At 42.0% G+C, this 26,921-nt stretch overlaps 18 protein-coding genes across 18 annotated transcripts; 12 read left to right on the top strand and 6 right to left on the bottom strand.

Moving 5' to 3' along the window:
* Positions 1–83: 83 nt before the first annotated feature.
* Positions 84–680, top strand: FA14DRAFT_177472 (uncharacterized protein; the record flags this gene model as incomplete). The annotated part of the gene is made up of 1 exon (XM_025500744.1): positions 84–680. One exon carries the CDS (start codon positions 84–86, stop codon positions 678–680), a length of 597 nt encoding a protein of 198 aa, XP_025358500.1.
* A 385-nt stretch (positions 681–1,065) lies between these two features.
* Positions 1,066–2,066, top strand: FA14DRAFT_159880 (uncharacterized protein; the record flags this gene model as incomplete). The annotated part of the gene is made up of 1 exon (XM_025498431.1): positions 1,066–2,066. A coding segment is annotated over exon 1 (818 nt), but the record flags the coding sequence as incomplete, so codon positions are not given.
* A 272-nt stretch (positions 2,067–2,338) lies between these two features.
* On the top strand, positions 2,339–3,234 carry FA14DRAFT_183755 (uncharacterized protein; the record flags this gene model as incomplete). The annotated part of the gene is made up of 1 exon (XM_025501337.1): positions 2,339–3,234. The coding sequence occupies exon 1, from the start codon at positions 2,458–2,460 to the stop codon at positions 3,232–3,234; it is 777 nt and encodes a 258-aa protein (XP_025358498.1). The 5' UTR covers positions 2,339–2,457.
* Positions 3,235–3,767: 533 nt separating this feature from the next.
* On the top strand, positions 3,768–4,373 carry FA14DRAFT_153523 (uncharacterized protein; the record flags this gene model as incomplete). Its single annotated transcript, XM_025497606.1, has 1 exon — positions 3,768–4,373. One exon carries the CDS (start codon positions 3,768–3,770, stop codon positions 4,371–4,373), a length of 606 nt encoding a protein of 201 aa, XP_025358497.1.
* Positions 4,374–5,107: 734 nt separating this feature from the next.
* FA14DRAFT_23830 (uncharacterized protein) lies at positions 5,108–5,755 on the bottom strand. Its single transcript, XM_025502055.1, has 2 exons — positions 5,548–5,755; positions 5,108–5,483 (listed from the first exon to the last, which is right to left on the bottom strand). The coding sequence occupies exons 1-2, from the start codon at positions 5,623–5,625 to the stop codon at positions 5,232–5,234; spliced, it is 330 nt and encodes a 109-aa protein (XP_025358496.1). The 5' UTR covers positions 5,626–5,755; the 3' UTR covers positions 5,108–5,231.
* Positions 5,756–6,418: 663 nt separating this feature from the next.
* Positions 6,419–8,568, top strand: FA14DRAFT_159879 (uncharacterized protein). The gene has a single exon (XM_025498430.1). It carries the CDS (start codon positions 6,546–6,548, stop codon positions 8,448–8,450), a length of 1,905 nt encoding a protein of 634 aa, XP_025358495.1. The 5' UTR covers positions 6,419–6,545; the 3' UTR covers positions 8,451–8,568.
* On the bottom strand, positions 8,356–9,795 carry FA14DRAFT_23849 (uncharacterized protein). Its single transcript, XM_025502056.1, has one exon. The coding sequence runs from the start codon at positions 9,686–9,688 to the stop codon at positions 8,540–8,542; it is 1,149 nt and encodes a 382-aa protein (XP_025358494.1). The 5' UTR covers positions 9,689–9,795; the 3' UTR covers positions 8,356–8,539.
* Positions 9,796–10,213: 418 nt separating this feature from the next.
* Positions 10,214–12,723, top strand: FA14DRAFT_23819 (acetyl-CoA synthetase-like protein). The gene has a single exon (XM_025502054.1). The coding sequence runs from the start codon at positions 10,266–10,268 to the stop codon at positions 12,495–12,497; it is 2,232 nt and encodes a 743-aa protein (XP_025358493.1). The 5' UTR covers positions 10,214–10,265; the 3' UTR covers positions 12,498–12,723.
* A 337-nt stretch (positions 12,724–13,060) lies between these two features.
* FA14DRAFT_118172 (Redoxin) lies at positions 13,061–13,573 on the top strand (the record flags this gene model as incomplete). Its single annotated transcript, XM_025496272.1, has 1 exon — positions 13,061–13,573. The coding sequence occupies one exon, from the start codon at positions 13,061–13,063 to the stop codon at positions 13,571–13,573; it is 513 nt and encodes a 170-aa protein (XP_025358492.1).
* An 871-nt stretch (positions 13,574–14,444) lies between these two features.
* Positions 14,445–15,023, top strand: FA14DRAFT_153518 (uncharacterized protein; the record flags this gene model as incomplete). Its single annotated transcript, XM_025497605.1, has 2 exons — positions 14,445–14,558; positions 14,619–15,023. 2 exons carry the CDS (start codon positions 14,445–14,447, stop codon positions 15,021–15,023), a joined length of 519 nt encoding a protein of 172 aa, XP_025358491.1.
* A 405-nt stretch (positions 15,024–15,428) lies between these two features.
* Positions 15,429–16,319, top strand: FA14DRAFT_115641 (alpha/beta-hydrolase; the record flags this gene model as incomplete). Its single annotated transcript, XM_025496120.1, has 1 exon — positions 15,429–16,319. A coding segment is annotated over one exon (891 nt), but the record flags the coding sequence as incomplete, so codon positions are not given.
* Positions 16,320–16,524: 205 nt separating this feature from the next.
* FA14DRAFT_117529 (HSP20-like chaperone) lies at positions 16,525–17,121 on the bottom strand (the record flags this gene model as incomplete). The annotated part of the gene is made up of 1 exon (XM_025496236.1): positions 16,525–17,121. The coding sequence occupies one exon, from the start codon at positions 17,119–17,121 to the stop codon at positions 16,525–16,527; it is 597 nt and encodes a 198-aa protein (XP_025358489.1).
* Positions 17,122–18,757: 1,636 nt separating this feature from the next.
* Positions 18,758–20,305, top strand: FA14DRAFT_114314 (alpha/beta-hydrolase; the record flags this gene model as incomplete). Its single annotated transcript, XM_025496047.1, has 1 exon — positions 18,758–20,305. A coding segment is annotated over one exon (1,548 nt), but the record flags the coding sequence as incomplete, so codon positions are not given.
* Positions 20,306–20,966: 661 nt separating this feature from the next.
* FA14DRAFT_23738 (uncharacterized protein) lies at positions 20,967–21,853 on the top strand. Its single transcript, XM_025502053.1, has 3 exons — positions 20,967–21,045; positions 21,105–21,306; positions 21,382–21,853. The coding sequence occupies exons 1-3, from the start codon at positions 20,993–20,995 to the stop codon at positions 21,730–21,732; spliced, it is 606 nt and encodes a 201-aa protein (XP_025358487.1). The 5' UTR covers positions 20,967–20,992; the 3' UTR covers positions 21,733–21,853.
* FA14DRAFT_23725 (phosphoglycerate mutase-like protein) lies at positions 21,799–23,415 on the bottom strand. The gene has a single exon (XM_025502052.1). The coding sequence runs from the start codon at positions 23,212–23,214 to the stop codon at positions 21,865–21,867; it is 1,350 nt and encodes a 449-aa protein (XP_025358486.1). The 5' UTR covers positions 23,215–23,415; the 3' UTR covers positions 21,799–21,864.
* A 76-nt stretch (positions 23,416–23,491) lies between these two features.
* Positions 23,492–25,199, top strand: FA14DRAFT_170906 (Bet v1-like protein). Its single transcript, XM_025500299.1, has 2 exons — positions 23,492–24,165; positions 24,236–25,199. The coding sequence occupies exons 1-2, from the start codon at positions 23,807–23,809 to the stop codon at positions 24,894–24,896; spliced, it is 1,020 nt and encodes a 339-aa protein (XP_025358485.1). The 5' UTR covers positions 23,492–23,806; the 3' UTR covers positions 24,897–25,199.
* Positions 25,043–25,381, bottom strand: FA14DRAFT_177458 (uncharacterized protein; the record flags this gene model as incomplete). The annotated part of the gene is made up of 1 exon (XM_025500743.1): positions 25,043–25,381. One exon carries the CDS (start codon positions 25,379–25,381, stop codon positions 25,043–25,045), a length of 339 nt encoding a protein of 112 aa, XP_025358484.1.
* An 826-nt stretch (positions 25,382–26,207) lies between these two features.
* Positions 26,208–26,612, bottom strand: FA14DRAFT_153511 (uncharacterized protein; the record flags this gene model as incomplete). Its single annotated transcript, XM_025497604.1, has 1 exon — positions 26,208–26,612. The coding sequence occupies one exon, from the start codon at positions 26,610–26,612 to the stop codon at positions 26,208–26,210; it is 405 nt and encodes a 134-aa protein (XP_025358483.1).
* Between the last annotated feature and the right edge of the window lie 309 nt (positions 26,613–26,921).

The following is a 26,921-nucleotide window of genomic DNA, read 5'->3' as shown; positions in this document are numbered from 1 at the left end:
TTGCTGTAATGCACTTCGCTTAATAGGCAATATATCCCTGCTACACCTTTGAACGAACTCTCACTTAGCACTTCCATACGACAATGATATTGCACATGATAATTCAGCTTGTTCGTCTGTTTATTGCAAGTTTGTTGTTTCTTGTCTTACTCACTTCTGCTGCGAGCTCTAGCACTGACACAAATGTTCAAAAAGATCCTCGTATGCCCCATACTGACCTCCATGGTCTATCAAAGATTGGCCGAGGTGTAGAAGAGGAGATCCAAAAGAATTTAGGTAACAGTGAACGAAGCAGAAAATGGATTCCAGAAGAAATTCCATTGCGACGTAAAGTAAGTATGGAGGGCATCAGTATGTTTGAGGAAATAAAGAGAAACCACCGCCACAAACAAGAAAATCAATATACTCAAAAGATGAATGTTCATGGTCGTGATCCAGCTAGTAAAATGAGTAAAGTACGTACTTATTGGCATAACACTATGGACGCAAAACGTGAAAGAGCCATCAAGAAAAAGGAGAAACATATTCAAGTACTTAATAAAGTAGGAAGAGATGCGGCTTTGTACAGAGAACATGGTTTACTGAGCTCTGAAGACCAACATGAAATCGTGGGGATCAAAACCGACGATTCACATAAGCTTGGATACAAATGTCCAATGCCTGGTTGTCAAAACTCCTGACAGCGAAGAAAGGATCATGGTAGGATCAAAGTGGATGCTTTCATGTGTCCTGCAAGTTCCACTAATGTACATTAAACACGTTCAAGCTTTTCTCATATCTCACATCAAGTCTTTCTCTGTGGAGATTACCCTTTTTATTCTTTGAATGTACATTGTTTACTCGTTGAACGTATCACATTAAGTCTTGCATGATGGAAGGGGCTTAAGTGTGCTTGCCATAATCATCCCCGGAGGCGCAAGCCTTTCGCGTACACAAGTTTTACTACGCATATACGGGGGCTAGTGAGACTTTTGCAAGAACTCAAGCTGACCACGTTCGCAGGGTATAAAGAGAAGAATGTGACATTGGTTAGTTTCACTCCCCATTCTATCATCTTTGCTTTCTCTCCTAAGCATGTTGAAGCAACTTGCGCGCGTCAACATCATTTGCCTTATGGCAATCACTCTCAATTGGACTCTGCTCGTATTTGCTGGCCGTAAGGGATTGATCCAACCGTTACCCGACAAGAACAAGGCAGCCGAAAGACCATTGCATGCAGATGAAATAACACCAAACTTACCCGGCCTAACTGCTCACGGTCGAGCAGTAGAAAAGGAGTTAGAAGAATCAGTGCGCGAAGGACTTCATCCAACACAGGTAGGATCAGCAAGAGTAATGGAAATGTGGCACAGGAAAGGTTCTGCAGAACATCAAAGAAACGCAAGACACTTGAATAACCTACACTTTAAGAAAGAGATTCGCAAAAAAAGTCAAACAGTTGCTGGACGAATACGTTTAAAACTCGGAGGCGTGAAGGAATTAGCAGAAGAAAATAAAATTGAAAAGAATCAGTTTAGACAGACTCTTCGCGATATCGCTCACGATACAAAAGTTCACCGAAAGCTTAATACTATAGGTGAAAAAGATGCCAATTTTATCGAAAAGCCTAAATTCAAAATGTCAAAAATTTTAGGTTATGACTCTGATGGAGCATCCAAGGGTTCTTCTTATGGTTACAGAAGTAGGTCTCCTAGCCCAAGTAGCTCAGTAGAAATTATTTCGCGTCCCAGACGTCATACTCCTCCTCCAAAGTCCAGCCCATCTTCAAGTGCTATTCCATCACTCTCTTTATCTAGAGTTAGTGGCCATTCTAGCTCGTCAAGCTCTACTTCTGGCTCTTCTTCTTCCAAGAAATCGCCAAGCTCAACAGCAACATCTAAACTTCGATCTAGCTGACATCAACAATAGGTTACATATGATCACGCCTTCGATCTATTTGATTATCAAGATAATAATAATGAACTCTCACCGGGTGCATAGGGCTTGATTTATGCTTTCCTCTGATTGCCCCGGTATGAGGTTAAATTTTGTTCCCTCTTTTATATTTCTTTATGTGTATATTTGTTGCAATTCACCTTTTCTAAGCACGTTTCGGGGATCTGTGATATGATGAATGTGTACAACACTTACATTGGAGAATGAGAGCGAGATCTGGACGGTTGATATGCGACAGAGCAATAATGCCTGTTCGCTGAAAGTTTCAGGTTAGCCTTTGCGTTTTTACAAGGAAACCATGTGTACACAAGGAAACCAAGTGTACACAAGGAAACCAAGTGTACACAAGGAAACAAGTGTACACAAGGAAACCAAGTGTAAACAAGGAAACCAAGTGTACACAAATCAGATTCGCAAATATGATAAAAAGACGAAATTTCCTAGGGTTGTTTTCCATCCTCAAGTCTTTCACATCCTCAGGTCTTCTTTGAATCTTGAAGAAAAATCCTTCCTCCTTCTGCAATGTTGAAATCAGATTTGTTACCGTTCAAGATCTTTGTTGTGTTTCTTATCCTCAACTTGTTAGGATTGGCAGCCTCAATGGATAAAGCTGGTATTGAACAGGCTAACCAAAGACCTTCACCGAAAGCCAATACACCAAATCCTAGTCTTAAGGGTTTGACCAACGTTGGAGTTCTTCATGAAGAAAACCTAGAACGTGACTTAAAAAGCGGTAAAGTGAAACAAGAAGATGTAAGTCGTCAAAGGGTAAACAGATTATGGGATCATAAAAGACAAGCAGAAAAAGGGCGTAATGAAAATCATAAAGACATCTTATTTTTCAAGCAGAAGATGCGTAAGGAAGAGAACAGAGCGGGTCGTAGGTCTGACGATATAGCAAATAAGCGATATCTACAAGCAAAAAAGGGATATGAGTCTGCAAGAGGTCAGAGGGGATTCCACCAAGGTCATTTAGAGGATGTTCATATTGACGCAAAAGTACACCGAGATGAAGGAAATTTCAGTCAGAAGGACTTTCACACTATTACCAAGATGGAATACCCTCACGAATCGCATGAGCTTGGTTACCATTCTGATGGCCGCTCGAATGGATCGTCTTTTGGACCTACACCTTCTCTAACTAGCTCTTCATCTGGTTCTCCACACCTTTCAAGCCATCATGGTAGTCCAAGCCCATCAAGCCATCATGGTAGTCCGAGCCTTTCAAACCGGTATCGTAGTCCAAGCCCTCCTCGTCGTCTTTATGCCTCTTCATCTTCTCGCTCTCGCTCGCCGTGATTCTTATTGAGCATTGAGATTTTTTGATGATATCATCATCTTTACTTCCCAGCTTGAGTAACAAGCATTCTTTACTGACTTATTTTTGTACAAAGATGTTTCGTCGATTCCTTTTAGCAATTAGATCTCAGATACATCAGTCCATAAAAGCATGAACATATAAGTGAAGAATATGCAAAGGCTGTGAATACATTGAAATTCAGGTTACCTATCCAGCCGTACACAAGGGTTTCAGCCGCGATACTTGCGTACACACACACAACACTTGCGTACACACACACAACACTTGCGTACACACACACAACACTTGCGTACACACACACAACACTCAATGCAGTACATAAATAGCGCTTGCACATTCAGAATTCCTCAGAAATCATCCCCATAATTGATACATTTCGCACTTCACCTGTACATCTTAGGTTATCAAACACCCTTTGGTCCCGTTTCATGTGCCACACTGAGTTCGTAGACTCCAACACTCTAACGGTATTTACAAGCTATCTTGACATCATTTCTAAGAGTGCTAAGTGATGCTATCGTTAGCATTCGAGTACTTCGTACTCGTCATCCTCTCTATGGTCTTCGGCGCTACATGTTCATTAGATCCATCATTGAACGCCTATTCTGCCAGCGCAAACCAAGCTCACCCGAATCATGGTCAGCTTACTAAGTTTGGCAAGGGTGTCGAAAAAGAAATAGAACAAAGTTTGCAACCAAGACCAAATGAAATCACGTATACAGCAAGAGAAGTGCCTCGTTTACGATTTGTTAAACTCAAAACTAAAGCTGAAAATGCTGAATTTCTTCGAAATCACTGGCATAAAGAAAAAAATAGACTTGATACGACGCTTCCTCAAAGGTCAAGCCTTCGTAAAAACACAAAAGTAGGTAAAATTCTCGCAAAGTTTCCTGATACTATGGAAGGAAAGCACAAGTATGCAAGGCAAAAGCGAGATAGCCACAAAAAAGTTCTAAGTGATATTTCTAAAGATAGTGCAGTCCATAAAAGACTTGGTCATATAAACAGCGATGACGAACGCGAAATTAATAAGATCAAATTCCGCGATTCAATACAGCTCGGATATACCAGCGCAGGTTCTCCAAGAAGTCCAAATGTCGATCATAATGCTGTTTAAATTGATCATTTATAGGCTACACAGTGATGATAATTCTTTTACACGTTTTGTATATAATATGACGTCTATACTTTTGAGATTTTATCATCTTCTCGTTGCTTACACACCACCAAATTGCGTTTCATGTATATAACAGCCACTTCTATCTCACTCAAACGTTTTGTTCAGTTCACGATATAAAATGATCCGGGGCAGAAACGATCAGTTCAGGTGGAGAGCAAGGTTCCAAAACTTTTACAATGAAAAGGAGCCCCATGCCGGTTCAGGGTCGTCAAAAGCACAAAATGAGGGGCTTTACAATAGGGTTGTGATCGTTTGAGCAAATGCACATTAACCTACAAATAGGACCCCTTTCACTCAATTCCAAGAAAACCCTAGACAACATAATTATCTGCTGTTCTCATTAGGGCAAAGATGCAATTACTAACATTCGTTCAGATCATTTTAGTTGCTTCAACGCTCCTGAACACAGCCATAGCTCTAAACATATTGTCTCGTTTGCCCATGATCAGAGATGTACCGCACCATCAAAGAATGATTAAGCATAACCTGAGCAGGGCAAAACAGGTACCAATTGGAAAGTCTTGGTACTTGAACCGAGCTCAAGAACATCAAAAGATTGTCAATATATTTAGTAATCTCAATCTCGATCCGAAGATGAAGAAATTCTTTGGCGTTCCAGGTAGAAATGCGGTAAAACCAAAAGTCAATGTTAAATGAACGAAGAAAAGTGGCTTTCGCAGATTTTAATTATCTTCGATGTATTACTGTATATTGATGTGATTCGTACGCATTTCTTTGATGTATATATTACCCTACTATCTAAGAATAGGATCTCGCGAATGAAAAAGAGAAGAACTAATTATTTTTTTTGTGTCGATGAGGGAGATTAGGTTCATCATAGTTAATAGCTCGTTTTTCCTGCAAAAAGTTACGTTTATGAAAAATATGCTTGAACTTGTTTGTAAGCCTACGGAATTTACTCCTGAATCTTCCGAAACGTCTTCCCCTTCCTCTGTGATGTCTATAGCGGCGCTTGAAAACTCGAGTATCGATATTCACATCTCCTAGAGTAGCTCCGCGTACCTGCAACATGTTATTCGTTGGTGCCTGTATAAAGATACGAGTGTCTGTCAGCAGACCTATAAGAAAATTGAACGAGATAATAACTTACAGAATAAACCACTCCATTTAAACAAATAGACAAGATGGCCTGGATAACCAATGCTTTGGTGAACGTTTTGAGCATCATTTTTGAAGATAAATAAATGCTTGGTCGATATTGTTGAGGGTTTTGTAGAGTTCAAATACTGTGTAATGTGAAGTTGATGGATAAGGTGAAAAAGGTTTTACTTAAAATCAAACGTATTTATACCTTTGCCCTTGGAAATAAAAAGCAGTAAGAATCTCCTTAATATTTTATAATAGTAGAATCTAATGTAAAAACCCTAATTATAGGGATAAAAGGGAGTCTGATTATTAAACATAAAAGGAGTACAAATTATCCTCGATCGTCCACTCTCCATTTCCGATTACCGGTCAATCGTATAGAGAAGGTCAGAAGGTCTATGGTGGACAGAGACAAGGGAAGCCAATGAGACCTGAACTTCGATAATATAATTTCTCTATCCGTCATTAAGTCGACATTATCAGGTTCAAGATGTATACACGAAAGATTTCTTTATCAGTCTACGGCTTTGTATATGTCACGTTGATAATTGATAAGAGAAGTTTCTAATTTGTAGTCTAATTACGCTACCCCCAAAAAAAGAGAGAGTTGTCAAAGGCACAGACAATTCAACGGTTGTGGCGCCGCTTATTAGGGGGGGATGCACCGAGTGATTAGAGTTCTGCAAGTATGACAGCCCTGCATTTCTGTCTGCATAATCGGATAGTTGGGCCGCACTGTGTGTAATATGCGCGCTTACACACCACTAGCGGGGTTTGAACAAATACACTGTTAAAGTGCATGAAAGATATGAGATCTTTTTATCGTGCATCTTTTGGCGTTTGTATGGCGTGACGATTGTCCGCCGAATATCTTTTAGAGAGGCTCATGCCCGATAGGCATTCCCTCATCAAATTTATCATCATCATCAAAGGATATCATCGTTTGAAGGAGATTGAGGTGATCATTTGTATTCTGTTCAACATCACCAAGTTCCCATAACCATGGCTTTTCTTCAACATCAGCCTTCGCGGCTAAATAGCAAGAGACAAACGGATGCGATTAAATCTGATGAACAGATAGGGAGAAATTCAGCCCATCCAGACAAACATGATAATTTGGGCACTTCCAGAATCCGCAGTAATGCCGCTAAAGTAGCAGAAGAGGATTGGAACATTGTGTTTCCTGGAAAACCAAGAAATCTTCCATCCGGATCAAATGCTTTACAAGGAAGAAAAACGGACAGGTCTCCATCAGATTCACCGGAGGAAGAAGTTGAATTGGATCTAACACTGCCACCTGCTCATGACGGAACGGGCAATTTCACAAGACCATCTTCGCCTTCCTATCATGCTGATGATGAACACGATCGCGCCTCTCTATCACCAGAAGTTTGGGGTGCGCCACCGAGTGAAGCGGTCACTTCGGAATTGTTCACTGATGACGAACTAGATTTATTGGATGAGGCGGATGTATCGTCTTCCGCTCTGTTCTCCGATTCCGAAAGCTTCAACGTCGGAAGAAGGTCAAGCAATCATCCATCCAGCGAAGAGAATCAACCAAGCACATCCATTTCTGCACATCAATTACAAAGAGCATCTCGACTCAATCAACATGGATCATCCACTTTGGCATCATCTTCTTGGTCATGGATGAATGCAGCACAATCACAGGTCCAATCGGCACGCAACGTATCCAAAAGCAATGCGCATTCCCAAGCGGTGCCAGCTATTCTGACGTCCGAGTCCGAAGGCGAAGAGGAAGAGGTTCGAAAGGCAAACAAGATTGCAGTGCAAGCCAGAAGAAAGAAAGACGATGCCGCATTCGAAGAAGCTCTCGGATCAGCTCATCAAGCATATTCTGCCGGTTTGTACCCTCGTGTGCCCAAACGTCGTCATCGCAAGAACGGAGAAAGCGAAAAGGGCAGCAAGCGAAGCAATAATAGTGCAGCTATTGCCAGTGAATTGTTGTCTGCCAATCGACGAAGAAGTGCCGTAGGTCGTAAAAGCCAAACTTCAGCCGCCTCTCTCCGAAGCAGAAGCCAAGTTGGTTCATCCGTCGGCCGTCTTCGATCCAAACATGAGCAAAGTGGCAAAGATGCTGGCACAACATACCGACCCGAATCCTCTTCTCGTTCTGAACGCCTTTTGAGTGCGATTTTGCAGCGAGTCTTTGGTGTGGACGATGAGGAAGTATTGCAATCTTTCTTTCGCGATGAAGGACCGCTACGGATCGAAGAAAGCGAAAAAGAGAGGGCAACAAACGCAGCCATTGCAAGTAGAGCACCTATCGGTAATGGTATAGATGACGATGTTTGGAGCAGGAACCGAAGACAGCACCATATGAGGCTCTTGCTCGATGGGCGATCTGTTGCGGAAGAGGTAGAGGAAATTGAAAGCGGAAGTGAGGCTGATGCAGAATCGAACTCAGCCAGAAGCAAAACAAGAGCTCTCTCTAATTCGTCTCATCCTCATCGTACATATGTGACTGGAAATGTTGCCGAACCTAGTTTGCCGGAAGCTCTGCATGCGACACTGTTATCGGGTTTGCGAAGTGTTCCTAGCAGTCTTTCACTCTTTTTGGCAGGGAGCAATAGTGTCCGATTTGTCAATTATTTGGTCGGCAGAATAGGACCTAGCTTTACAGAACGGATGCGTAAATTGGTTGATGATGCTTCGACAGAAGATGGTGCAAGTCAAGCCGATCATGCAAGCCAATCCTCCGATATCATCACCCGAGTACTTCGCAGTCATAGCAATGCCGGCTCTTTGAGCGATTTAGGATCATGGGATGGCGTGGACGTGTCCTCTTTGCGATTCAAAGGCGACAAACATCCAGCGATCGCATCATCTTCCAGTCGAAGTACTCGATCCAGTTCACAGAGTACCGTTCCAGCCACGAATATGTAAACGAGGTATACCCACCACCACTTATTTTTGTATTTCTTTGTATCACACTTGCAAATTTGATAGAAAGCATTTCTTTTGTACAGGTTGCATCATTCGATTGCCATTTGTGTATCATCTTCTCCCTTTGTGCCTATCTGTGCTTCAATGGCTGAATGCAGGGCTTTTGCGTATATCTGCCCTTGCTTGATTGCATTTTTGATGGTAGCAAAATCACACGTTCCCAAAATGGATTGCTCAGCTGCTGAAGCACCGCCTTTTGTTCTCTCTTCTCCTAATCTGCTGGAACCGGTTTCGAAAGATGCAGTTAGCATTTGCGTACCCAAGACATTGCCAGTCAAAGCATCGCAAAGGATCAGCACTCGGCGAGTATAAGGTATGCATGCCTCTTCGGTTTGGGTTGCGTCCAACAAGATTCCATTGGGAAGAACATTGATCGTGATCGCAATCGGGAATGCTCGTGTACCTTTGAGTCGATTCGATCCATCGTATATATCTTTAATCTCAAAGTCCACTCCTACTTTTGCTTTTTGCTCTGCATCCAGTAAAGGGCTATCGTCTGTTTGAGATGATCGGGTTGCATCTGATGAAGGTATTCCAGCGCCTCTTGTGCGTGTCAATGAACCACGAACATCAAAGATGTCCACTTTCTGTGATCCTTGCCCGTTGTTCGCCTGTGCTGCTTGCATAGATTGAATGTCAAATCCAATTGCTCTTGTCTTTGGCAATTGAACATCTTGCAAAGCAGCATATATTGTTGCAAATACTACGTCTGCTACATTTCCACCTGAGACATCCAAAAGTGTGATATCAATGATCAGCTTCCATGCTCTTGTTGGTCTATGTGGTGCTTTGGGATTCCGTAAGATGATCAATTGAGATGTATCGATAGCGCTTGCGTTTGGGTTGAACAATTGATCGAGTGATTTTTGTAAACTGACTAAAAGTGCTGATAGATTTGCACTTGATGGAATTGCAGGATGAATGTCGATGTACGATTGAATAAGACCGCTTTCAATTTCATCACTCTCTTGAACAACTTCACTACTAATTACAAGCGAACATCTTGTATTATCGCCTAAAGTACAATTTGCACTTCCGGCAGCTTGATCTGCCACTCCAGTCACAATCTTTAATGGTCTAAAAGCCAAAAGATCTCTTCCGTCTAGTCTATCAACTGGTGTAGACAATAATCCTGATGATGTATAGCTCAATTGAGTGAGCGAAAGTGTAGGTGCCATGCTCGATATGACAGGGTATATGTATGATGGGAAGCAACTTTCTTCTTCTTCTTTGCGAAGTTTTCCTAAGGCAATACACTAGAAAAAAGACAAACGCGTTGACCGTCTTCCGCACCAGACCTTACGTAAGCATCTCTACAATACAATCCTCCTTTCTCTTACTGACAAGAAGTCTTTAAGATGAGCAAAGTTATGACAAAGGCCGCTCTTTTAGTTATCGTACGAAAGAGGAACGGATAAAGGACGCAATATGAACGGAAGAGTTCAGCCCACCTTGTACGCCAAACAAAAGACGGACTTGAAGCCGTCCGCGTTTTCCTCTCGTACGTAGTGATACTAAATTGACACCGGACACAAGCAGCAACACTTTTGAACGCGTTTCCCCACAGAAGCAGTGACTTGACATTGATTTGATAGGGACCGCGAAGCAAGCAAAATAACAGTGTAATTCTGCATCAGGAACCGGAAACACGGGGACAAGCAACTTTAAGTTGTATTTTAGGATAAATATATAAAAACCCTAAAACGTATACATTCTTGTGTACCTCTAAGAACCCCCCTCCCTTCTCATATAGACATGACAAAACAGCCCGGCGATCGATTGGCCGTGGCCATCGGTCCAAAGGCAGATTTGCCAGCAATGAATTTGGCACAATTTGCATTCTCTAATCCGTTTCAACATAGTCCAAATACCTATGCCTCTCCGAGCACGAAAAAGATCAATAAAGGGCATTCATTCGATGGACTCCCTATTCCACCTCAATCTACAATCATGTACGATGCTAAAACGGGAGCTGCGATCACTTGGGAACGTTTACGTGGTGATAGTCTACGAATGGCCCGTTCGATCAATGCATTAGTTGGACCGGAATTGCCTTTTGATGGCCAAGATAATGATGTTCCAATTCACTCACCACGTACTACAGTGATGGTATGTTTGCCAAATTGTATGCCTTATGCTTCCATCGTCTTGGGAGCATGGTCTGCACTGTGTACAGTAACGACGGTCAATTATCTCTTGATGCCTGATGAATTGGCACATATCCTTGCCAAAGCTCGACCTCAACTTATATTCTGTGCTGCAGGAGAAGAAGGCGAAGAAAGAATGTGGCAAGCATTAGAAAGAGTTCATAATGGAAAGGTGACAAATTTGACTCCCGCAATTGCTGAACGTGCACAAAAGTGGGCAAAAGAATTAGCAAGCGTTTGGCAAGCACAACGAACGAGGTATTATCAGAGAGGAGATTTACCACCAAATGCAGCCAAAAGGGTGTTCACTGTGAATGTCGGTGCAACACATGCTGGAGGAGTAGATTACTACGGTAGCAGTGCAAGAAAAGATGGCGCTTCTGCTTTGTCCGATCCGAACGATTGGTCACATCTTCTCTCACCACCGCAAGGGCACAAGCAATCTGGCGCTTTAGACAGCCTTTCTCGACCTGCTTTCGCCATCCGAAAACTATCTAGAGCTGAACAGCGTAGACGGACAGCGTTGATCTTGTGGAGTTCAGGAACGACTGGACCAAGCAAAGGTGTTTTGTTGAGTCACTTCGGTTTCATTTCTTCGATTTACTCAGGTTGGACTTCTTTACCGATCTTGCATGGCCCTACACACGGAGGAGAAAGATGGATCGCAATGGCCCCCTGGAGTCATATGTATGGCTTGACTGTGATTTTGATACCTGCGATCACGACAGGAGCAACGGTGATTATTCCAGCTAATCCAAGATTCGATTTAAAAGACTACCTTTCTCTCGTTCAACTTTATCGTATTACACATATGCACATTTCGCCGCCAGTCGTTGTTCATCTGAGAAATTTGATCGTCGAACAAAAACGACAAGGAAAGCTCAACCCCAAAATCTTGGACACCGTCCGGGCAATATGTTGTGGTGGGGCACCAACTTCAAACGCTGCCATTCAAACGATCTTTAATGCGATGGGCAAACCTGTCCATCAAGCATACGGAAGTACGGAAGCAGGATCAACTTCACATGCAACAGCAACGGATTATGAAGAAAGCAACACAGCCGCACAAATGGAAATCGGAAGTGTAGGAGCGCCAATGACAAACGTAGAAATTGCCATTCATGCCATTCCCGGTTGTTTGACGGCAGAAGAAACCAAACGTAGACGTCAAGACATCATTCTTCAAGTTGAAAGTACTGGTTTAGATGGAAAGAAAAGGCTGCATGCTTTGCATGAAGGATTGCCAGGAGAGATTTGGGTTCGAGCTGGCTCGAATATGCAAGGCTATTATTCTGGTCTAGGTTCTGACGACAATGTCCAAACCGAAACATTTTCTGGTGCTTTAGACCTGACCAATACTACTAATTCGATCACCAAAGATGGTTGGTTCAAGACAGGTGATGAAGGCGTTCTCGATGCTCATGGACAATTATGGATCGTCGGCAGGTTGAAAGAGTTGATCAAAGTGAAAGGATTCCAAGTGGCTCCTGTTGAATTGGATAGCGTGTTTGGCAAACATGAAGAAGTGAATGATGCTGCTGCAGTTGGCGTTTTGGATGCAGATCAAAGTGAAGAGATTTGCATGTACGTTGTACCAAATCAAACTTCCATCTTACAAGAAGAAAAAGCCCAAAAAGAATTCGTTCAAAGGTTAACAAATTATATCGTCACTTTAGCCGTTTATTATAAATGGCCAAAATATTTTGTCATTTGCGATAAAATTATCAAAAATCCATCTGGTAAAATCTTACGAAAAGATTTGCATACTATCAAGGGAATTCGACATATTGCACCAAGACCATCACAAAAGATGCCAGTGATGAGAGAAGCAAGGTTGTGACAATGTACAATTACCCACGTGATTGATGTGATGATATTCTATCTTTTGTTGAAATGACTGCCGATGCGGTGAGTTGTTGACCGTTGAAGAACCCCATGCACGATTTTCTCGGGAGACAAAAGCCAATGCCGAACAAAAGATGGCATGGAAGTAAAAGCTGTTTTTTATGTATTGCAAATACGCTAGAGGTGTGTATGGTGTTGTTCTTTTCATTTGTTTTAAGTGCGGGGGAGAGAGAAGAAGTGCCTTTAAGTGGAGGAAATGAGTGCTAAAACACACACACACGTCATGTAGCGTTAAAGGTTTGCTGTACATCAAGAAGATTCAAAAGCCGTTGCAAGCAAATACCGTCCTGCTTGTACATACATACATGCCCCAAAAAAGGATGATCACAACAGGGAAGAGGTGCACAGAATTCCAAGAAAAGCCACTCCACATTCACAAAGAGGGGGATGTATATAAACGAAGTGCATCTCCCCTTCAATCTACTTTCTTTCCCACCACATCCCAAAACAAACACAAACACAAATACAACCGCATACATACACATAATGGCTGATTTAATGGACAAGATTAAAGCCGCTACTGGTGGTTCCAAACTCAAGCAAGGATCCAAGGTCCCATCTGGAATCGCTTTGAAAGAAGACGACCCACACAAGCCAACCGTTCAACTAGATCAAATTGGCGGTAAATTCTTGATTGTTGGTGTTCCAGGTGCATTCACACCACCATGCTCTTCTCACGTACCGGGTTACGTTGAACATGCCGATCAACTTGCCGCAAAAGGTATCAAATCAGTTTACATCGTTGCCGTCAATGACGCATTCACAACACAAGCATGGAAGGAAAAGCTCGGTTCATCAAACCCAAATGTTCACTTCTTGGCTGATGATACCGGTGCATTCACAAAAGCTGCCGGTCTTTCTTTTGACGCTTCAGGATTGTTGGGTAACACACGTTCTCAACGTTACGTTGCCGTTGTTGAAAATAACACAGTTCAACAAATCTTCATTGAAGATGAAGCTCCAAACGTTACTGTCACAAAGGCTGACAACGTTTTGCAAGCTTTGTCTTGAGTGAAAGAGGTTTCAAACATGTAAGAACGCCCCTTTAAAAATACCATGAATATTAATGAACAGAACAATACTTGTTGCTTGAATGGCAGTGTGAAAATACCGCTTACTTTAACGCCCCTGTCAGAGTGATTCATGGCGAATTATTTGCCGTTAGCAGTGAAAGCATGTTGTTCATCTCCTGTGATCATCGTGCAAACATCTTCTACCACTCAGCATGTTTCCCAACCGAATAATTCTTTATGCGACTTTGTGTGGTTTTCTATTCCCTTTTAGCAGGACATTGCCAATCTTTGAATGTTTTGGTCAATGCTCCTCCTTGGGAATGAACTCTAATCTAATGACAAGAGTAAGTACATGATAAGACCTTTGACTAGCGATCTCAACTTCATAATCTTCTCTTTCTCTTTTCTTAGCGAGAAGCCAAATCATATAATAAACATTATCCCTTCAGGTACGATTCTTTTATTGCTGAATCATATCCCAACAGGGTAGGAGATCTACTTAAAGCACAACCAAATAAGATTGAACATGCACTCGCTTCTATTGGTTTACCAACCGATAAACATGATATGAATCACGGACCTTGGGGCAAACAAATAGGAAAGAAGGAGATCCGTCTTAAACAGCAATATTGGTATACAGTACAGCCAGGTCAAAAGCGCACAAAGACGAAGTAGTCTTTCGTACGTTGACGCCTTCCAGTGCAACCACCTTTCGGAGCTTGGGATCATGCTTTGATGGCCCCGAAAACGAAAAAGCACCGATATTTTATCATTGTGTAATACCTGAAGCTGTGCTAGATATGCTTGAAACGATATATAGAGATGGATAAATCCTCTCTGATTCCTCCCTTCTTTTCAAGAACCCGAATATGACGATGTTGTTCCTCAGTATCCCTGTCATTGCTGTGATTTGGTTGACTATCTCTTCTGCTTCGCCTGTGCCTGGCAAGAGGGCAAGGCTCGAACGTCAAAAGTATAGCGAAGTGAGTGATACGAGGTGAAAGAATGAATTTGCCTTTGCTGATCTCTGTTCATGCATACAGAAAGGAGCAGAAAAACAATTAGGTTATTATCCATCAGACAGTGATTCTTATTTGGCAGAATATAGTTCGCATCACGTAGGTGATGTGATTCATTCTCACCCAAACAAGATCATGAACGGTATGGCAAAAATCGGAGTTGATACGGACAAACATGATATGTATTATGGTAGATGGGGTAAACCGCCACAAGAAGGCGTTCGAATCAAAGAGCCTTTATGGTACGTTACCAATGCCGGTCAAAAGTTAAGACCTCCGCCAGAAGTACATGAAGATTTACCCAAAGCTTCACAATTGGGCATCGTAAGGGGAAAAACGAGATCTGATCGTGCGGCTTGGACTGGTAGTAGAGCTGCTACCAGAACAGTACGTGAACCACGTAAAGAAAAGCCGCCTCGTAAGCAATAAGTTTGATCACCTTTTGTTGTCTGCTTCCATTGTCGTCCGATTCCCAATATCTTTCTTCAATATATGTCCTCCTTTTGACTTTGATCACATCTTAAGCCCCATAATGTGTGTTCGTTGGAGGAAGAGAAGAACACAAAGTGTATGTTAGGTGTTGTTCTCCTATTATCGTCAAGCAGCATCAGACGCGTTAAGTAGTCTACAGGAATAAAGTTACTCTTCAGTGGAGAAGACTTCTTCTTCCCGCCATCTTCCAAACATACAATGGTACTTCGGTGTGGATCTGAAGCCGTCATGCTTCTAAGACAGGGATGTGCCAAATCACTCAGGGTGTCCAACTGCTCGTATAGAACCTCACCTCTAGGATTGAGGTCCTTCAGCGCATCTGCATCTCGTCAATCGGAAGGTCCGGTAGAATTGGCATATGAATCGTATGAACCACCGAAAGACAAAGACCCGATAACGGATGCCAAAGCGGTTGTGCTATGTCATGGCTTGTTTGGTTCCAAACAAAATTGGAGATCGTTGGGTAAATCTATCGCTCAAAGATTGTCAGTTCCGGTATATGCTGTCGATTTACGAAATCATGGAACTTCTCCGCATATATCTAGCATGCGATACGATGAAATGGCAAAAGATTTGACTAGATTCTTCGAAGATCATAAGATCAAACAAGCAATCTTGACTGGACATTCTATGGGAGGTAAAACAGTTCAAAGTATGGCTTTAGATAAAGATGTTCCGAACGATTTTATACGTTACCTTATCAGTGTCGATATGTCACCCGCTCGTGGACCGCTTAGCAAAGAATTTGCACAATATGTCAAGAAGATGTGTGAAATTGAGGAAAAGCAATGTTCATCAAGACAAGAAGCCGATAAAGTATTGGAAGAAGTAGAGCCTGAACTAGGAACACGGCAGTTCTTGCTCACCAACCTTACCAGAGCACCCGGATCAGATCATTGGACGTTCAGGATACCGATCAAGACCATCGGTGGGATACTGGAACAACAAATTGGCGATTTTCCCTATGATGACGAACAAGGCTTGATGCTCAAAGCTGATGAAGCACTTGCAGAGAGGCTGGGAACGCAGTTCACACCCAAAGAAAGGCCAACGAGCAGATTTGATGGAGAAACACTGTTTGTCAAAGGTGCAAAGAGCAAGTATATCAACAAGAGAAACATTCCGATTTGCGATGCATTTTTCCCTAAAGCCAAACATGTAACTCTCGAAACAGGGCATTGGGTTCAAGCTGAAAAGCCAAGAGAATTTGTGGATGAGATGGTAAACTTTGTAAGCAAATAAAAATGGAATCAATCCTATCAGACATTTCGCACACTCGTTTCAGATTGGGATTATTCACATTGATTGGAAGAATGGTGAGCTATGGATCTGTTTATGCTACATGTGGAAATCAGGGGGGTAATTCTTGACTTGGGGATACTTGGAATTTTGATTGATCTTGGAAAGCTTGATTGAGCTTACTTCGAACGGCAGATATTTACTCGGCTGCGTCTTCAATGGTAACAGCACGAGGTTTGACCTTTTGCTCTTGAACGAATGGGATGGTAACTTTGAGGATACCATCATTGATCTTTGCTGTAACTTTGCTCAAATCAGCTGTAGATGGAAGGACCCAGCTACGTTCAATTTTACCGTAAGAGCGTTCAGAGATCAAAGTGCGTGGTTGAGCTTGAGCGACTTCTTTTTTGGTTTCAGTCTTTGTCACTTCGTTGGATGCGGCTGTACCAGCTTGGGCTTGAGCTTGTTGTTCGGGTTGTTGATTAGTGTAAGATGTTTTCACTTCACCTGCAATTGTGATCTTACGAGCTTTTTCATCAACTTCAAGTTTGATTTGATCTTTTGGAATTCCCGGAATTTCAGCTTCTAAAACGAATTCTTTTTCGGTTGCATGTAAATCGCAACGTGGACCGTTGAAAAAGTCATCACGGAACAAGCTACGTTCACCACGACGAGCAGGAGTGATGTTATTGTGTGCTTGAGAAGCATCAACCAAAGGATCCAATAATAAGAATGGACTTGCGTTTTGGTTCAAGAAAAAGTCAAATGGATGACTTGAACGTGAAAACAAAGACATACTTGCGGGTGTTGTTGAGATGTTTCGACGAGGAATAAAAGGTTGTAAGTATTGCTTTTTGAATGCAGAAGTTGGTTTGATTGCTTTGCTTATTGGTTGTAAAGCTTGTTTGGCTAACATGATGAGGAGAGAAAGGTTCTTGATGGCCTCAAGACCAGGGTTTATATACCTTTTACCCCTTCTTTTCAACACCAAGCATCACACACATCACACATTCTACAGTCAAGTCTGATCGCTATCGAAGATCGAATAATGGTCATCACGCACGGTCATGAAGCTTGGCGAGTTTTCTAGAAATTTCCACCCCGTACGCCATAAGCTTTTGTGTGCAGGCCTTAGCCTTTCGCTTGCTCAGCATTACTTCGCGCCTTGCGGTGCCGGCATGCTATTCAATATGATCACAAAGGATGACGACTGCTTACGTCATGTTCTCAAATTATCACCAATGCGGATCGGAAAGTGAATGAAATAATGAACGGAGATCACATTTATTCCAGAAAGTAGTGGAAGACAATGGTTAAACGGAATATTGTTTTCCGTGAAAGAAAGTTTGGTCCGTTTAGGAGTTGCTGACAATTAGACAATACTAGCCTATGAGTCGGGGTTATGTATCTTAGCATGACTACTCCTAGCATTGATTCACGTGAATCTATCTTGCCAACCCCATCATGAAAGAAAGGAAAAGAATTGGTAAAAGCGGCGATTCATGAATGCATTCATTCTTTGATTAGTCACATTTCCCGTTTCTTCTTGGCAAGATTCTAGCGTTTGCTCCCCCGCCTTTTTAGTTGCTCACATTTGCATGCCCATAAGAACGAACCGCCGACTAAATGAAAAACGCTAAAACAATAAAACCGGGAATGAATGCATTTCTACGTACGCGTGTTCTTCTTGAATGGGTTCTAGACCACAGAACAACAACAACAACAAAATGGACTTTAATGAAACAAGATTTGCGTTAGTGCATACGACATGGATCTACAACAATTCGGCAAATAGTGGCATAATGCTCATTCTATCAATTGATTCTAGTCTCTTTTCTTTCTAAATGTCGAGTACATGCATCAAGTAGAGAAGCACGTTGTACATAAATGTAATCATGCGGTCTTTGATGGATTCCCCTCCTTCTCCTCATGGGCGGAATTACACAACAACAACCACTGGGTTCTGACCGACAACTCTTGCCTTCCTTCACTGTCGGAGTATCAAATGACGGAAAAACTTGAATTGCCATTCTTGTTTGATTGAGGTTGTTCCCATCAAACTATAAAATCTCATCACCCCTTGCTATCAAACAACCCCACACAACCCCTTCTGACCGACGATCCGACTCATCCAAAAGGAGCTAGCTGGTGGGAATCGTTGAACCCCCGCAAATCTCTTGGAAGCAAATCACGATCACGCTAACAACGCTCTGGTCTCTCCTTTCCCCGCATTGGACGGCATCAAGATTTCCATTTAGGAGTAATTCCGGCAATATAAAAGGTCGATCCAACATCCATTTGCGAAACCCATCTTCACATCCGCCAAAATGTTGTTCCATACTAATTCGCTTCTATTCTTATTCGTTTCATTCGTCATTTCATCATCTGCTCTCATCGTTCCCCAAGCTCGATCCAGCCATGTAGCAGTGGCAACTTCATCAAACGTACAAGATGGTAAAGCAACATACGTCGGCTCATGTGCTGATGGAATATGTTCTTGGAAAGGAATTCGATATGCTTCACCACCGATTGGAAATCAACGTTTTTCTCCTGCAAAAGTACCCGCAAGTTTGACAGGAACGGTTGATGCAACCGAATACGGACCAACATGTTTGCAAAGCGGAGATGGAAGACAAAGTGAAGATTGTTTGTTTGCAAACGTTTTTCGTCCTTCAGGTGTTAGTTTGAACAAAAAATTACCCGTTTTGATCTTTGTACATGGAGGCGGATTCCAATCAGGCGCCGGGTCAGAACATGATCCTTCACAAATGATCCTTGCAGGTGGAAATGATTTACAAGCAGTCGTCATCACCATCAATTATCGTTTAGGTCTCTTTGGTTTCTTGGGCGGAAGTACGTTCGCGCAACGTCAAAAACAGAATCGAAATGATGTTACCCTAAATGCAGCATTCACAGATGTTGTACAAGCAATCAATTGGTCATCCGATCATATTGCAGCTTTTGGCGGTGATCCAGACAAGATCACCCTGTGGGGTCAATCCGCAGGCTCGTTCGCTTCTGCTGCTGTTATGCTCGGAAAGCATACATCGCCAAAATTCAAAGGTGTTATCTTGGAATCTGGTTCTCCCGGTGGTGTCCCAATCGACCCTGCTTCACGCAAAGACGGTCAATTCAACACAGTCGTTTCCAGCGCTGGATGTTCAGGAAATCCAGATGTTATCGGGTGCTTACGTGGTGCATCTGCATCTAACTTACTTCAAATCTCTAATTTACAGGCCAACTTGAATGGAAATGTGAATACTATTCCACGTGGATACTATGCTTGGACAGCCGTTCAAGATGGCGGACCATCAAACGGCGGATTCTTTTCCGATCGTCCAAGTCAGGTCATCAATGCTGGTAAATTTGCAAATGTGCCAGTTTTGCATGGTGATTGTTATGATGAAGGTACATACTTTGCTGATCAAGATAGTAATAATACTCAAGAAACGTTTGACTATTTCAGGAGAATCTACTTTGACAGCGATGAACTCTTGCAAGAAGCTTTACAGCAGTATCCCGATGATCCAGTAGTAGGATCGCCTTATAAACCACACGATGGTGATTATTCAAACCGATTCTACGGAGCGACTAACCAATACAAGCGCATTTCTTCTCTTTACGGTGATATTCGTTATCAATCCAACAGAAGGTTCTTTTTGGATGCAATCGCAAATCGAGGAACGACTGCTTATTCGTACGAATTCGCACAATACGTACCAGGAAATGCAGATTCGCTTGGTTATCCGCATGGATCAGATTTGGATTATGTCTTTAACATTCAAGACGGAAATCCATTTGGAACAACGCTGTCACGTCAATGGTTATCGTTTGCCGCTTATCAAACACCCAACAAAGCCGGAAATGGAAGTCCACTATGGAAACATTATACAGCAAATTCACCAAAACTTTTGTATTATGCAAATAATACAATCACCACGATTGACGATACCTTCCGTAAAGGACCAATGGACTTTTTGAACAGACCAGATGTTTTGGCCACTTCTGGCCGTTAAGGAGCGGGCTGTGATCCGTTGTATTCATACATTGGTACGCCGCATCGGCATTCGCAATTCTCCCGTCAACGCAAAACAAGAAACAGGACACTGCCATTGTTTCATGCTGTGTTTTTTATTCGATTTCAACATCAATACGCCCTCTGCATTGTATCGAGATTGTACATATATATACCCCTCGGAGGAGGTTTGCATTTTGAACAAATTTTTTTTGATCATTTGCTTGGACATTGAACCTTTTCAATCTATAATTTGTACCATTACAGAGATGTGAGAAAGTGTGAGCGGATGATGAATGTCATTTGTGGGTCAAGGGTTGAAATTCTTGCATCACAGCATACACCGCGATCGAGTTAAACCCCTCCTTCTTTTGGGTGGGATGAGGAGCATGCGATGCAGGCGTTCGATAGCATCAAGGGTACAGCATGAAAACATTACGAAAGATCGAGAGCACGAATACATCTCTTGCGCGGGGTTCGTATCGGGGCAACGGCAAGGATGGGCGTAAGCGGTACTTGCGTTGGAAAAAGTTCGAAAGATTGGGCTGTTGCCGTGAAAAGGTATATAAATGGCTTATTTGGTCAACATCCATCCATCCTCTTACCCATACTTTCCTTAATTCAACATATCACCTGTCCTCTTCCTATCACCATGAGATTGATAACTACTATCGTACAATTAACTTTCTTGGTGCTACTGCAAATGTGAGTAAGCACAATGAAAGACAAATATTACAACAAGCTAACTTTAACCTTTCCTCCAGCATTGCAACCTCTTCTGCTCCTACAAAATTCAGTTTCGGACGAATTATTGGTAAAGCGGCAAGAGGCGTAAAGTGTGCTGGTCATGCTTGTTTCGTTGAAGCGCCTGTTCGTACAGGTCATGCGATTAGTGATACAGCTTCAAAAGCGTTGAAGGGCTCAGACAGTATTACGGCAAAAATAAGTAAAGGTTTTCGAAATATGGTAAGTAAAGGATATTGAAGTAACAAAATCATACAGAGATGCTAAAATTGACATCACCTTGCTTTTGATCTATAGCGAGAAGAGATAAACAAACCGATTCCACGTCAAGAAAAATACAAGATAGAAGTTTTAGAACGTAAAAACATGAAACTTCAACATCAACAACAAAGGTTGAATAAACAATCGCAAAAGCTTGAGAGCAAACGTCAAAGTTTGTCTGGTCAATCATCATCAGCAAATTCTGCACCTCAAAGTGCAACTTCACAGCATCTTTCTCATCCTTCTCCTCAACATGGAGAAAGTTCAACACATAGCAATGGCAATTCGCACGTATCACACGCACCACAACGATCTGCTAATTCATACAACCCACAACGATCTTACTCGAGCGGGCCTCAAATCGTAAGATCGCATTCTGTCGCTTAATCTGTGGTCGATCCTCTATTCCTTCGTATATCAGGTGCATTACGGCTTTCCTTTCCCACATGTATAAATTATTTTGGATCGAGTCTCCATTTCAATAAAATATTCCATAGCATAGTAGTGTATACAATCTTATCATTGTTGCGAAGGAGAAACCTTTTGTTCTAGGCCTTTTTCAGATGGTGCTTTAGTACTGACGGAAGCAGTGTCACGAGAAGAACGTTTATGCTTCTTGACCAAGCCACCTAACAACAACCAACTTGCCAAAGCGAATGCAACGATTGCCAAAGTGACCATTGCACCAATCACACCTGCCACAACTGGACTAACACGATGATGACCATTTGTTGATTCAACACTTGCATATCCTGCACCACCTGTTCCGTTCAATGCTGCAAGGGTATCACATCCACGTTCGTTTGTTGTACTGCATTGATTGCACCAGGATGACAAATCGTTCAATGCATACGGTTCAAGCTTGTTGACAAAGTCTTGAACAGGGTATGAGTTTGGATTTGAACTGCCAAATAAGGCAAAAGGTTCGAAATCACCTTCGGTACCGTTTCTGAACAACAATCGAAGTGTGTTATCCGTATGAACTTCGATCACTGCGGCACTTGCATAATCCACAACGGTATCGTTCAAAGGAGAAGGTAGTCCCATCAAGGTGAACAAAGACAAGAATGGCTTATAAGATGCAGACATATAACCAAATTTGAGAGGGTTAGTTGAGTTTGCCAAATCTTGAACGGCTGTCAAAAGGGGAGAGAGGAACGCTTGACCGGCAATGTTACCAGGGTTGTGTAAATCAACATCTGTGAAACTTCCTGCTTCATGGTAGTTGGCCCAATAGCGAGCATATTGCAATTGTTCAGGAGTTACTTGAACGGAACTGTTGTGGATCGATTCAACGTTGAGATAATCGAACAGATTCCATGCATTTTGCAATGTGGCAGGACGACCTGTACCCAAAATGTTTTGCATACTTTCAAAGAATGGATTTGCGATTGCAGCTTGTGCTTCGAATTCTTTTGAGGCATACCAATCATTCAATCTTGTTTGCCATGAATTGCAATCTGTCCAACCTTCAAACCAAACATCTTCATCAGAAGTAACTGTTTGAACTTGGATTAATTGTGCCAGGTTCCAGGTAACATTTTGTCCGTTTGCCAGTGTGATTGTATCATCAAAAGGAGGAAACAGACCTTGTAAAAGTGCATTTGTTGAATCGACAATCACGCTTCCTTCACCACCTGCATCTGCTGAGATTCGAAGTTGATTACCTTCTGCTCTGGTTGCATTGATACCTTGAATTGGATTTGTTCCGTTCAAGTACATGGAACGTAGATCTTGACCATTCTTGTATTCTTGTGAGTAACCCAAGACTGTCAAGTTGGTGTTCTTGGCTGTGTAGGTTGTTGGTGATTGATAGAATCCCATACGATCACCATGTCGGGTGAACAAGAAGATACCGGCAATGGACATGATTGAGAGAGGATGGGGGAGGAGGATGTGGATGGAAGGTGAGAAGTATGTTTCAGGGAAGAAGAGTGTTTGCCTTTTTATAAGAACCTTTTTATCGCATTACATCCACAACTTTAATCTTTTGCATTTCCTGCTGCTTCAGAAGATTTGATGCAGATAAGCCAATGATCGGAGGAGCACTTTTCCACAGGGACCTTGCAGATTAAAAATTGATAAGAGTTTAAGCCAATAAAATATAAGCATTCTTTCTTACGCTAGTGGATAAAAATCCGAATGACCGAAAAGCAATTGACTGATGATTATCTAATCAACAGCCACAATCACCGCGCGGCTTTTGAGAGACAGAAAGAAGACTCTTTTGTCCGTGCGACTGCTCAACACTTTCAAAGCGGGGTTTATAGAAGAAAAGGTACAACACCAGGCACTACAACAGTGTACAAGCATTCACACACACATACCTTCGCATACATTCAAAGAAGCCGGAAAAGCGGGGGGGGGGATATTTTGTATTCATTCACCTCTCTTCCCTTCATTATCATCAACATCATCTTGACTTTTACAAGGATACCCAAACCTCAATCAAGCTTATACCATGTCTTTGCAAATTCCAGATTCAGCTGCTACTCCCGAAGGCACATACTTTGATCGTCCAGCAGATTATGCAGAAGCATTGGAAAATGCATTAAAATTGTTAAACGATTTAGAATCTTCAACGGAATGGGAAGATTTACCTGAGCGTGAAGATGTCCAACTTTCAAAGATTACAAATGCAGAAGATCCTTCTGGCGTTCCAATCACTCGTGGTTCAACAATCGTTGAAGGCGTTACGCCTTTGGAATTAACTGGTGTCATTCAATTACCTGGTATGCGTAAAAAGTGGGATCCTCGTTTGGAAGATGGTTTCCCAATCAGACGTTTCTCTCAATCTTCTTTTGAGATCTACAGTGTAATGTGAGTAGCCCGAGTGGACATTTAAAAAAGAGTTGCACCCTTATCCTAACCCTCTCTTTCCTCCATCCAGGAAATCACCTTCATACTTCATCTGGGCTCGTGATATCGCTGCAGTTCAAGAATCTTACTGGACCGAACCAGATGGAAAGATGCAGCTCATTCAAGTTTCCATTTCAGACGAAGAACGTTTACCTGAAGATGGAAGTTATCAAAAGAGTAGAACACGTGCAACTGTTGAACTGAGTGGTTGGATTGCTGAAAAGGTGGAAGAAGGTACAAAGTTGACTTATGTGGTCAAAGTGTTGCTCAACGGATCCATCCCTTCTGCTGTCGTTGCATCTTTGGCACAAGAAACTCCGATGTGTGTTGGACGTGTTCGCGATGTATACTACGAACACGGTCATGCTCCTCTCGAATTGACCACACGTAATTCCACTTTGGTCAAATCAGACTTCAAAACAACTGCAATTACCCAAGTATTCGAAGATCAAAACGGAGAAAAGACATGGACAGGTCATTATGCTTCTAATGGACCTGATGATCTTTCTATCTTGTATGATAGCAAACGGATGTACATCGGCGGTGTGAATGCTTCCATTGAATCAAAGGACGGAAATGATGTTTCTGGCGTACATGCAACCGTTGATGAAGAGAGCAGTATCGTCAAGGTCAAAGTGGAAAGCTTGGAAAAGGGCAAGACTTTCGAAGTTGTCATCACAGCTAAGGAATAGACGTATCGCAAGCCTTTCATTTTGTTCAACCGCATTGAATTAATAAGTATCATCATCTATGTGCAACGTGTGTGTACTCTGTCGTAAGTACATTAAACAGATCCAACGTAAGCGTAGCGTGTCCTTGGATTCTATCCCCTTGTCATTCATTTTCGCCAAACAGTTGGTGTATCAAATCTTTTGGTTCTATACGAATGGCTAGCCAAGTCAGCCTGATTTCGTTGAGCAGCAGAATTATGTCGCTCATAAGATTTCCATCTATTTTGACTGAAAGCATTATGAAAAGCTCTTGTGATACCGAAGCGACTATTGTTTGCTCGTTGTTGAGCTCTCATAGATACATCAAAAGAATTTCGAGCTTTGTTTTCTTCCCTAGAAACTTTGTTCGTCAGACGTTTGTGTTCAAGGTCTTGAAGAGCAATGATTAAAGGCATACTGCAAATGAGCAAAAGCCAAAAGGGCAATAAGATCTTGAAGGTAAACATTGCTGAATCTTTCTTTTTCCTAAAAAAGCTTTTGAAAATGGTGGTGGTGAGAGAGACAGAATTTGGAAGGCAAGCAAAGTTCTAATTATGACAATCGATGCAATGGGGCTTTCTGGGATTTCAAGTGTCAACGTAATGTGGGGCTCATGGCACAGCTTTGGCGTCTTATTGTGTCTTAGGTTTGGGACCCCCATTGCAGGATCTTAACAGAGAGTGATCACTATTAATTCCCATTATTGCCTCGCTGTGTTTGCTGTCTATCAATCTCAGCTACTGCATGAGCATGCTTTCTTTTTTCTTTATGGTGTTTGCGTACCGAAAACATATGAAACGCAAAACTACAATAGTTTTTCGTTTCAAATGCTTTTCGTAATGATTGCTTTCTTTCTCTACGTGCAAAATGTCCTTCAGATATGTGCTTTTCTCTTTGAGCTTCTGTTGATGAAGTCTGGCCACACAGAACAGCAGAAAAGTTCCGCTCCTGCAGCATGATGATGCAGAGGATCAGTAAAAGCCGAAATCGCGAAATCATTTTGTGATGGTTGTCGGCTCCAATCGGCAGAAATAGCAAAGTGCAAAATCTCACCAGAGCATCTCGATAAATATGTCCTGATTTTCAGCTCCGAATAACGACTATATTTCATTGCATTTCTCTACACGCCCCGGTCAATCGAATTATTCTCACAGAGCTCATGTAAGCGTAAAGCATTATCATATGTATAACGAAACAGGTGAATATTTACATTAGAATCTGAGAATCACTTTGGATGGATAAACAGAAGAGTATAACAGAATCAATCAAAATCAAAGATATGATGGCGGAACTTCAAGGCGTTCCTTGATCTGCATGTTTTTGCAACATTTCTTGTTTCTGTGCAGAAAGTGTGTTCTTTGCGAAATTTTCCATTAAATCAAGCTTTGAGCTCTCCCTTTTTGCTCTACGAGTATGACGTTCAAATCTACCTTTATGATAGCGACCTTGAATATTACGTAACACGTTACCACCTGGCATGCAACTATTACGAGCTTTGCAATATGCATCTTGTGATTTCTGATCTTCACTCAGGGCAATTTCACGATGTCTGTTTCGCTCGCCTGCAATCTTCTTGTAATCAGGATGATCTTTCACCTTTTGCAAGAGTTCAGCATGGTCTGTTGGAATGCTTGCAGATGTTGTCAATTGCACAAGAAAAATTGTAAGGCATAATAAGTAAAAGATGTTTCTGCTCATTGTTGAGATTGAGTCCTTTCTCGTTCTGGAATTTGATACTTTGAGTATGTGAGGGGAAACTTTGAAGCAAAATACCGGCGGTATAAATATGGGAAGTTTTGCATAAGATCTACTTTACGTTTGCATATCACGGTGCTATTGTTGATATGGTGGCGTGAATCTTTTACGTTGTAAATAAAACCGCATCAGCTCCCCAATTCTAAACGGGGAGAAAGGTAAGGCACAATAAAATTTATCTTTGAGCACTTTGAATGTGGGCAAGTCGCACAAACAATACGGAGCAAATTCGGTCAAGAGACAAAAAGGCAT

This window comes from Meira miltonrushii (assembly GCF_003144205.1).
Source record: "Meira miltonrushii strain MCA 3882 unplaced genomic scaffold FA14scaffold_1, whole genome shotgun sequence".
NCBI lineage: Eukaryota > Fungi > Basidiomycota > Exobasidiomycetes > Exobasidiales > Brachybasidiaceae > Meira > Meira miltonrushii.
Note: the sequence above shows the minus strand (reverse complement) of the source record. Positions and strands in the feature narration are given on the sequence as shown.